This window comes from Spathaspora passalidarum (assembly GCF_000223485.1).
Source record: "Spathaspora passalidarum NRRL Y-27907 unplaced genomic scaffold SPAPAscaffold_2, whole genome shotgun sequence".
In the NCBI taxonomy this organism is placed as follows: domain Eukaryota; kingdom Fungi; phylum Ascomycota; class Pichiomycetes; order Serinales; family Debaryomycetaceae; genus Spathaspora; species Spathaspora passalidarum.
In genome coordinates, this window is record NW_006767426.1 from 1,820,956 (window position 1) to 1,832,218 (window position 11,263).

An 11,263-nucleotide genomic window follows, 5' to 3' on the forward strand; every position below is an offset into this window, starting at 1 on the left:
GACAAAAACTAATTTTTATTACAACTATACACCAAACGTCTTTAATTGAATTTCTTCACCTTCTTCAAATGGATCAGCAGATTTATGCTCAGGAGTCAACTTGACCAACTCTTCAGTCAATTGTTTCTGGGTATCACTCAATGTGTTGATCACTTGCTTGAAACTGGCTGGACTTTGTTGCACTAAAAAGATCAACTTTTCATGGAGGTATACTCTTGGAATCACATCTTGTTCATTATACTTCAACAATAATGGGATTAATATCGTGTATAACGCGGTTTTCTTAGCTTCATCTAGTAATCTCGTAAACAACATCAATATTTCAAAGGCAACCTTGACGTCAATGTTCTTTTCTTTGTTGCTGACGTGTTTAAGCAACTCCGTAATCAAGTACTTGATAGTCAAAACATCTTCCTTCTGGTTGACACTGTATTGGATCAATGACTTTATGCATCTGATAGCAGTAGGAGCAGTATCAGCAGATTCCAACAACTGCAACAAAGCATTACTCAACTTCTCCGATTCTGACGGGGTCAATTTAACATCACCGTTGGTAATTAGTATCAACACCGTAATCACGGAATAGTTGTTATTCTCGTCTATATCAAAATAGTTCTTGATGGTCTTATCAAACGTGCTAATCAAATCACATCCGACCTTCTTGGATTCAACCACAACATTCTTCAAATGGGGTATGATGATCGAAATCAAAAGACTGTTTTTGCTTTCGTATATCTTGGCAAATATGTAGAGCAACACTCCATACAAGTCAGCCTTCACCACGTCAGGCAAAGAACCAACCATCTCGATCAAGGTCTCCAATGTCTTTTTCAACACCAACAAATTAGGAGCACTATCAGCATGCTTCAACAACAACTGATTCGATTTATTAGTTGGATCGTAATCATACCTCAAAAATGGCAAGACTCTAAACAACGGCAACATCTCAACCCTAATCAACTCAAACAACTTATCAAACCCAGATTCTATCTCATCGTGGCTCTTGATAAATGTCTGGAATATCGTGCTGATAATATCCACCAAATCACACTGAATCTCCGTATCTTCGTCAATCAACATCAATCTATCAAATAAATCAATCACTTCGCCAAATATCTCATCATTGAACAACAAATCAACCAATTCTTTGATCTTGACCAATCGGTTCAACGACACTAAAATCTCAGCCACATTCTTGTTCCTAATCAATGATTCAACACACTGACTGAACAAGATAAAGAAGAAATTAGTAGCATCATTTCCACCCAAGTACTTCTCGATGAAATTACTATTATTCTCTAATTCCAAACTTAACACACTGATAAAGTTGATCCAATAATCTCCATATATTTCCAATTGCTTATTGGAAGAATCACTATACTTCAACACCGAGAATTCACGCAATACCAAGATCCAAAGTGAGGTCAACAATGACGAGTATTTGTCGAGTGTGTCCAAAAACTCAGGTTCAATTTCATTGTCTTCATATGCGTCGATCCGTAACACAGCCCAACAATTCAAGATTGACAATTGGATAGACTTTCGCCCGAATTCAGACATAGTTTCCAAGAATCCAAACCTCAAGAACTTATTGGAACTGATCTCCTCAAGCAAATAAATTAACGTCTTTAAAATTCTCTGTTTTGAATAAAAGTTTATCCTAGGAAGATTAATAAATTTGGAAGAAACATTGATTGCATCTACAATGACCTTATAATCATTTCCTGGGGTAAAACAAGGTATCAATGCACTGATAATCTGAGCTTGTTGTTGCTCTAAGATAGAAACACCAGGATATAATGGATCCGGCAAATCACCAAACAACTTTAACGCGCGATCCAACAATTCAATCCCATGGATTTTAAGTTGGGTAATTGAACTGGTCGATCCAATGAATGACAACTTGACAATCTCCTGAATCTTTGGCTTCAATTTATCAATCAACTGTGAGTTCTTATTAGCAAGTCTAAGCAAATGATTAAGCAATTCGTAAATGTACAACTTAAACTCCCAGCTAATCGGTTCGTTCTTGTCATCCTCCTCGGAACTATCCCTTACGATATTCTCAATTTCTTCATCCTTGAAATTGACACTGGCACTTGTGTTCTTTTTTTGTCTTTGCAGCAATGGTAACAACTTATGTTGGTAATTCGATTCCAAAAACCCACCCATCAACTTCTTAGAACTTAACCTGAACAACGAGTTAAGAATGGTAAACCAATTCTTATCCAAACTGGTCTCAAGCCATAATTTGATAAACTGCTTCAATTGATCACAAGGACGAACGTTCATCGACACCCAAAGCAAATTAATAGTCTCTTTGGTAAGGATATCCACCCCGAATATCTTGAGTAATTCGTAATAGCATTCGTAAGCAGCACAATACAAATCAAAACTGGTGTTGAAAGGGAATATCGCATCAACATTGAGCGAAGTTGGAGATACGCTTGCCAAACTAATCTTCAAGTTCTTGGAAATGATCAAATTAAGCAATTCAGTAAAGAACGTAATTTCACCTTCGAGCAAATTAGGATCAAAGATGATCAACTCCTGGAATAAACGAAGCAAGTTCTTGTACACATGGCAATATTCGTCCAAAGTAGCCAATCCTATTCCTTGGCTTAATGCAATAATCAATGACTTTAATTTATTGCGTTCAGTCTCGTTGGAATCACGAATGGCTGGTCCTAAAGACGTGACAAACAATTGTAAAAGCTTTGACATTGGTCCCACTGATCCAAACTTGGTCTTTAAATTAACAAGAACATTAGTCTCGATATCATAACCAAACCCGTCATTCAAATAATTAGAATACAACTTGTTCAACACAGTCGGAATCAATAAATTATTCTCCAAATTTGATTCAAACAATTTAACCACTCCAACCAACGTAAAATGAGCAATTATCGGATTTGGGTCATTCATCAACTGGATGGAAATACTATAAATATCGCCAAACCCAATCTTGGTCCCTTCATATATCGAGCAAAGTGACAAGATCGAGAATCCACGATTGTATGGATTTGAATCGGTCACTATATCATTAATAAACCCACTGATTTGTCCTGCTACTCCATTGACATTAAGGAACTGACTTGCCAATCCAATGGTATCAGCATTGATTTTAATTATACTTTCATCCTTTAAGTTAAGCTTCTTGATGATATCAATAATGACAAGAATAATACTTTCATCACTGGTAAGTTTCTTCTTCTTCATATTGGAAAGCACACCATGTAAAGCAATGGCAGTATTCACCCTAATTGCACTAGACCTTAAGGGATCAATTGGCTTGGCAGTTAGGGAATTTCTAATTTGTTCAAGTAAGGAAAATTGGATTTTGGAGGATAAGTAAGGAAACACCAATTGAAATAATTCAATACTTATATCAATTAATGAGGTAATTAAATTGGTTGCATACCTGTGATGAGTCGAGTAATCTTGAGTCAACAAGATGGTTGGGTCATAATTGATAGAATTGACAACGGATTTAAATGACAACTTTTCAAAATAATCAAACCAGGCACCAATAGTTTCTACGTCTTCGTTTTCAATGCTGGTTTTAGGTGCTGCAGTTACCGTATTCGTAAATGTACTTCTTATCCACTGAACGTCCTTCTCGGCAGCCTCCAATGGAAACTTGATTAACAACTCGTCGATATTGGTACCTTGGTACTTGCTAGTAACACCATAGCAATATTTGTCCTCGTCATTCAAAACAATACTCTCTTTGTAGTAATCAGACACTCGGACAGGCTTACTCTTGGACTTGCCCTTGTCGGGGTCACTCTGAATTCTAGCAAACAACTTCCCATCGGAAAATACCTTAATCAAGAAAATAATCATGTTCGAATTGATATCGTTCTTGAGTAATGTCGCCAACCTGGCAAAACTTTCAAGTAAAAGTTTCTTGCAGTATAATATAAGACTAGTCAATATCTTATCTTGAGATAACTTGTTATTGAATGAGTAGTTGGTATATAACAAATTGTTCAACATGTTGACATTGTATTCATACTCGTTAAATGTATTGAATGATGTGATTGATCCAATGGCAGGAACTGTACTTTCAAGATAAGACAAATAATTATATGATTTAGTAAGCAAGAATTGAATCTGTTTGAGTGATTCTGGGGTGAGCTCCACTGAGTTCAAATAATTCAATAAACAAATCAAACTGAAGTTTCTTAGTTTTAAATTAACGAGGATTTCTTGTGTTTGGGCATTGACATCAGCAGCATTGGACATGTACTGTGAAGTCAATAAACTCTTCCAGAATACCAACAATTGCGACGAATTCAATCTGACGTATTCTGAACTGTTGTATAATGTAACCAACGACGATAAAATTACCCAACAAGAAGTGTTTTTATTTGGATTAATATTATGCTTTAAGTTCTGAGTACAGAAACTCAATACCTTGACAATGGTTGAATTTTGCAACAAGTTAGAATTAGTCTGTTTGATAAGCGACAGCAAGGCAAGGGAATAGCTTAACAATTTCACCGATGAAATGCCACAAATATTGTCGGCGCTTGGTCCAGTAGTAGCATTAGTTTCCACATGATGGTATTCTTGATCTACTAGTCTAAATGCATATAATATAAGTTGGTTAATCTCCACTTCATTATTATGAGCATACACCAACAATGACTGCAATGCATAATTTCTAATATAATAGTTATCATTAACAATAAGTCTGAATAAGATGTCTCTTACAAATGAAGCGGTTTCTTCATGAGGTTTTTCTAAATCTAAATCATCCTCATCTTTAGGTTCCTCGGGGTCTTCCGTTTTTTCCTTATTTTGAACAATTGCGTCAAAGTTTACTCCGTAAGGAAGTAACATTTCAATAATGAATAATAACCAATAGGTCTGGTAAGAATTGTGGTATGGCTTTGCTTCTTGATCACTAAGGTCTCTCTTGGATTTCGAGCTCTTTGATTTGAATGTGAATAATCGAGATTCCCTTTTGCGTTCCTTTGTCGTGCTCTTTTTTGGTACATCTTCTGAATCAGGAGAAAACTTTCCATACACATACCTTGTCAACATTTCATGACAATTCAACCCAGTTTCCTGAACCAAATATTCAATCAAAGTAGACCAATGTTTCAAAGTTTTGACCCATGGTTGGTTCTGAATATGGTTGTGCTCAACATCTCCGAATTTGCTCAAGATCAAATCTAAAATAGTTAATAAATTCTGGGATAAGAATTCTGGATTTTGGAATTGCTCGAGTTGCAAATAAAATATAATGGCTTCAATCACACTGGATTGGGTCAAGGTTGTTTCTAGTGCTGATGCAATTGCAGATTCACTATCTGGCTCTTCTGCTATTTCTTCGTCGTCTATTTGTGCGGTGAGAGAGTCGTTCCAAAGGTTGTAAGAAGGTAATGGATATAACGTGATTAAATATTCAATAGGAGTAAACTTTCCCGTAGGAACTAAATTCATCATAACATTGGATAATAATTCCACCATTGCAATTCGAACTTCTTTGGAATAGTTTGACAATCCATATGTGAAATATTTTTCATTGGAACTTAACAAATTAGTTTGAAATTGGTGTTGGTTAGACATGATAACTTCCGGTTTCATCTTTGCACCAGCAGACGAGCTCGAGGTAGACACTGCTAACAAACCTTCGTAACTAGTAGAAATCGCCAACAATAGCAAATTCTTGCAACACAATATGTAATTCTTCTTAAGTAATACCGTAGATGTGCCATCATTGTCTTCCAGCTCGTACAACTCGTATGAGATAGTCTCCAGTGTGATTGCCTTGGTGACAATCTTCATTAATCTACCCTGCATCTTTTCGTCAATGTCCAACCGAGTGGCATTCTTGGTAATTGAATTCAACAAAAAGACTAAATTACTACTGATATTTGGATTCTTCTTTAAGATCTTATGGACTTGGCTGACAGAGAAGTTTATTAATGCTCCAAGTTGGTTGGGAAACGATTCGAACAAGTCAATGAGAACAAGAATAGACACGTCAGTGCCGAGACTCAACTCAGCACCTTCCAACTGAAGGTTATTCAACAATGCATTGGCGACGTCGTACACCTTAGTTGTGAGCTTTTGTAACACAAGAACAAGATTCTTGGACACTGATCGATACAAATTCAACGATGTGTGCAGTCTGGCTTCAGAATCATCTACCAGATCTTTCTTTTTCGGTTTGGATGTTGTCTCTGAGGTTATTTTCGTGATTAGTTGTTGCAATTGACCAAGATATATTTCGTAGTCGGCATCTTCTTGTAATAGTTGGGAATTGACTGTCGTTAAGTAATTGAATATCTCCGATTTATCGAATCGGGTGATAATATCGGTGAATCGCTCCATGGTAGTGGTTGTTTACGGAGTGAGTTGTTAAAAATGTGGTCAATTTGTTTTGTATTTTCCACTGGCGACATTTACAAATGTCGCGACCGATTTTTGTTTTCTTTTTACCAGAGACATTTCTACAAAGCAAGACTAGAGCAAATGCAGATGTATTAAAACAACCTTGGTTTCGACAGCTTGGGTTTCGACTCTAAACTAATAGTTCTATTGGCAACAGGAGACCCCTTGATCGACGGCAAATCTGAAAATCGTTTGCTCGAACTGATTCTCATTTTCCTTTCTTTGGTACTAGTAGAAGGATTAGACATCGACACCGATCTGGTTGGTTTATCATTCAAAGTTCTATTCAATGCTCGATCAATATCCAAAGTCAAACTTCTTAATTTCTTGAGCGATCTTGATTTCTTCATGGTTCCTTCGGCATACTTTCCCGGTGGCGGGCTGGACCTTAGCATTTCCTTTATGCTTACAATCAGAACGTCTCCTGGTTCATCAGGTACACTCTTGTTCGTCTTTGTAGTGTCTTTTTGCTCCTGTTTCAACTTCCTAATCTCCACTTTTAGGTCGTTAATTTGATTCTGATAGTTTGTGATGTGTAGCTGCCGTTCAAGATTCAACTTCCTCTCTCGATCATACTCATCCTCAAGCAAAGCCACTTTCTCCAACAACTCGTTACTAAACTCCTGAGAAATCTCGTATTTATTGCATAATATCCGATCGTTAGACTCCATCGAATCATTAACAATCTCAATTCTCACCAACTTCTGCAGTAACCCCCTCACTTCCTCCTCGAGGCTCTTGATCTTCCCACTAGTGCTCTCCTGAATATCGTTGATCTCAGCATTGAGTTTTATGTTCTTGCGCTTCTCCTGGGTTAGATGGTCTTGCAAGACAGTAATGTCTCGTTTTAGTTTATTGTTGCGGGTTTCCAATTCTTGTAATTCATCCTCTAGTGCTCGCTCTAACTCCTTGGAAGATTGCTGGAAGTCATTAAGGATTGATTCTAGTTCAACGACCTTGGATATTAGGTCGTCCCTGGACAATTCTGATAGTTTATGTCGGTCCATGTTTGCTTGGTCAAGTACTGTGTCAAGATGTAAAGTTGATTTTGTTTATGTTTTGGTATGGGCACGTAGTTCATGCGCAACTACCAAGTGAGGGATAAAAAAAAAAAGTTGCAAATTATAGAAAATATAACAATTACTATTAACACTATTAAAACAACAAATGACGGGGGGAAGCAGATTATTAAAGTCAGATGTTGGTGTATCTATTTGAAGCAGTCTAGTTGTTCTTCTTGGTTTCTTCTTCGCTGCTGACTTCATCTTCTTCTTCATCGTCACTTCTTTCATCCTTGGTTTCTCCCACAAATACATATCTATACAAGATTCTAAAGATCAAAAACAACCAATAAATATTAACCAATTGCAAGGCAAAGATCAAGAAGAATGTAATTGGTTGGGAAATATAACATTTATATTGTTGAGTATCCCAATTCAATTCCCATTCACCAACGGTTCTGAATTCAGTAAGAACCGACCACAAGATCTTCAAGTTGAGGTAATGTCTGAGATATACCCAAACACCAATAAATACGACAAAGAAAGGACCAGTGATTGGAGAGTCCAAATAGTTTAATGTCTTGGAAGTAGCCAACACAAAATCGGAAATATCCATAGTGATGTAAATAGCTAATCCCATCCAAGTGAAGTGGAATCTATAGGAACACCAAATCAAAGCAATAGTGACAATGTGATGAAACACCAATTCCTTGAAATCCTTTCTTGGTTTTTCCAATTGCAACACAAGCACCACGGACTGTTGAACCCAGAAAGCGGCTTGGCCCAAGTAGTAACACTTAAAGAAAACATCATGTGTCTTGTGCGGGTAAGCAACGTAGAACTGGGTGGTATTGAAGTACCAAAGCGGTAATCTTGACATGATCCATAACCCAACAGGTCCGGCAACTCCATAGTAGACCATGGAATAAGTTTGTTCCATAAATCTCTTTTGTTTGGATGCACGGGAAATACCAAGCCACTTGGCAATTGGACGAAGGAAACAACACATTAAAAATTCACGGTAGAAAGTGAAAAACAAAGCATAGAATGCAACAAACTTGAAATCATTTCCACCTTTACCATATTGGTCTGTTCCTTCAATGTGGTAAGAAGGAACAATAAACTCGGCTAAAACTTGATGAGTTTTACTTTCTGGGGTGGAAAGGTAAAAAGTACTTAATATACCAGACAAGTAAATCAAGGGGTAGATCCAAGTATGACGGTAGGTCAACTCTTGAAAGGCGATAATGATCTTTTTGACAATAGCAGTGTCTGACTTACCGTGCAGTTCCAATTCGACAAGTCTAGATCTTGAACGTTTTCTTTGTTGCTTAGTACTAGGTAATGTTGAAAAACCAATCGATGCAGTGTCACCTACATTGATGTGGCCAACTGAAGAACCTCTTCTTCGATGAGTAGTTTCGTCTTCTGGAACTCTAAGTGCGCTCATGTTTGAGTAACGTACTAATCAATCAATCAAGAAGAACAAATGTCAACAAGTTTTAACTTTTTTTCCAAAGAGGAGGTAAAAAAAAAAAGACTCAGTACGCGCGTAAAATCCGAGGAAGGAAATTTTTTATGGCAAAAAGCCGACTGTGCTTTGCAGAGACTGGTGGCTAAAATAATACTACTACTCCTATAAATCAGATAGGGGTTGAACAAGCACATAAACTTACAAGAAATATGTGTGCATGTAGGTTAGCTGGAATTTCATGACCAAAAGTTAACTCCGACAATAAGGCGAGACAATAGACGATGCTGATAACGTGACACAAACGTTACCCCTATTTGTGTTTACTTTTCGGAGTGAAAGTGTTGCCAAATTTGTGTAAATAAATATTGTAAAATTTCTGCCAAATAACTTCAAAAGTCTATCCCATTTTCTTCTTAGGGTTCAGAATATCCAATTGACATCTATAATCAACATGCATAGCAGTTACTTGCTAGTTAATAAGAAGATATTAAAACTTTTTGAATATCCCCTCTCCATGTTGACTAGTGGCCATCACTAGATATTATATGTGCCGATTAGATATTATCAACAACCCCCCCCTCCCCCTCGGTTAGTCCTGACTTCAATTTTACTTCTTTCAATACATCTAATCTACATTTGCTATCTTTGTCAATGTATATATCGGTTGTCAGATCACCACCCACAGTACCAGCTTTGACAATTTAAGACGTATGGATTGACATAGGTTGCAAATGTCAATTAGCTAACCTTTTCTGAGTTTCTTAGCAAAGCTTCACGTTGTTGTCCCAGTAAGTGTGCGAGACAACTAGCAGGTATTGCTATATATTTTGCCCATACTAACTGTACCAAGTTTCAGATAGCCGGTATTGTTTACCGCCAGTTGGCAACATTCCTTAAATCAAATATATCCTGCATACAACCACGTCACTATCCCACTTAAAAATCTAATCTTGAATTTGCCTCCAAATCAAACCCAGTTAACTACCAGGTATACACCAATGTCCCCAACGCTCTCCACATTAATCAATAAAGCCACCGATCCAACACTCACGGCCGACAATTGGCAATACATCTTAGATGTATGTGACAAAATATCTTCCGATCCCGAAACAACCACCAAGGAAGCCATTCGGGAACTTACGTTCAAATTAAACTCCAAAGACGCCAATACTATATTAAGAAGTTTATCCTTGTTAGTCTCTATTGCTGAGAATTGTGGATCGAGAATCAAGCAGGAAATAGCCACCAAGACATTCTTACAGGATAACTTGATTCGGAAATTGAGTGATAGAAAGTTGCATGTTACTGTAAAGTACAAGATTGTTGAAGTTATCGAACAGTTGTATAATACATTCAAGACTGATCCTTCTTTGAAGCCAATGACTGATGCATATAAGAAGGTTCAATCAGACTACAAGCAATACTTTAAGTCCGCTCCATCCAAACCAGCAAAACAAGAACGAACCCAACAAGACAAACAAAGAGAAGATGATGAATTACAAAGAATCTTGAAATTATCTTTGCAAGAATACGAACGAGAACAAACCATGAAGAAGGTATCTCTTCAGGAAAAGCCACTTCCTGATGACCCAACTTCTAATCAGCCTAACCAATCTCCACCCAATGAACCACAAACTGTGGCTACTGTATCTAAAGTGCGTGCATTATACGACTTGATTTCATATGAAGAGGATGAGTTGTCTTTCCGTAAGGGAGATGTAATCACTGTTATCGAATCAGTATATCGTGATTGGTGGAGAGGTTCTTTGCCTAATGGAAAAATTGGGATTTTCCCATTAAACTATGTCACTCCAATAGTCAATAAATCCAATAAGGAAATAGCTCAAGAGGTTTCCATTGAAAACAACTTACTCTCGGAGCAAAAGAAGATTGACAAGTTATTGTCCATTCTTTCTAGTCAAAATGTTCAAAATATAAATGAAGACGAGATCACTCAATTATATAATGAAATCATTCCATTAAGACCACAATTGGGTAAGTTTATTGACAAGTATAACGTAAGAAAGGAAGAATTGATGGTTTTAAACAATCAATTAAACAATGAGGTGAAGTCATACAATGAGTTATTGGATCAGCTGATTGCCAGAAGAGCCCAACAACAACACTCACCCCAACAACAATTTACTGCGCCGCAAATGGCACCTTACCCCACTGGTGCTGGTACTGGTACAGGCGTTGTTCCTCCTCCGCCCCAGGCCAACTTCCAACCTTCGTACGAATATCAGAATTTACAACAGCAGCCTACCAGTGCTGGGTTTGGTAATGGTAGACCGCAATATCCCTACCAATAGATTTTCTCTATATATTATTTCCACATAATAGGTACATAGTAAAGCAAGTTAAGTTTGTCCTGTGTAAA

General features: G+C 37.2%; 4 protein-coding genes across 4 annotated transcripts; 1 reads left to right on the top strand and 3 right to left on the bottom strand. All coding sequences in view use genetic code 12, as the record gives it.

Annotated features, from left to right (window-relative positions):
- Nucleotides 1–24: 24 nt before the first annotated feature.
- On the bottom strand, nt 25–6,348 carry SPAPADRAFT_134192 (uncharacterized protein; the record flags this gene model as incomplete). The annotated part of the gene is made up of 1 exon (XM_007374028.1): nt 25–6,348. The coding sequence occupies one exon, from the start codon at nt 6,346–6,348 to the stop codon at nt 25–27; it is 6,324 nt and encodes a 2,107-aa protein (XP_007374090.1).
- Nucleotides 6,349–6,482: 134 nt separating this feature from the next.
- Nucleotides 6,483–7,427, bottom strand: SPAPADRAFT_59942 (uncharacterized protein; the record flags this gene model as incomplete). The annotated part of the gene is made up of 1 exon (XM_007374029.1): nt 6,483–7,427. A coding segment is annotated over one exon (529 nt), but the record flags the coding sequence as incomplete, so codon positions are not given.
- A 96-nt stretch (nt 7,428–7,523) lies between these two features.
- On the bottom strand, nt 7,524–8,884 carry LAG1 (sphingosine N-acyltransferase; the record flags this gene model as incomplete). The annotated part of the gene is made up of 1 exon (XM_007374030.1): nt 7,524–8,884. The coding sequence occupies one exon, from the start codon at nt 8,857–8,859 to the stop codon at nt 7,633–7,635; it is 1,227 nt and encodes a 408-aa protein (XP_007374092.1).
- Nucleotides 8,885–9,629: 745 nt separating this feature from the next.
- HSE1 (ESCRT-0 subunit protein) lies at nt 9,630–11,259 on the top strand (the record flags this gene model as incomplete). The annotated part of the gene is made up of 1 exon (XM_007374031.1): nt 9,630–11,259. The coding sequence occupies one exon, from the start codon at nt 9,882–9,884 to the stop codon at nt 11,193–11,195; it is 1,314 nt and encodes a 437-aa protein (XP_007374093.1).
- Nucleotides 11,260–11,263: the final 4 nt, after the last annotated feature.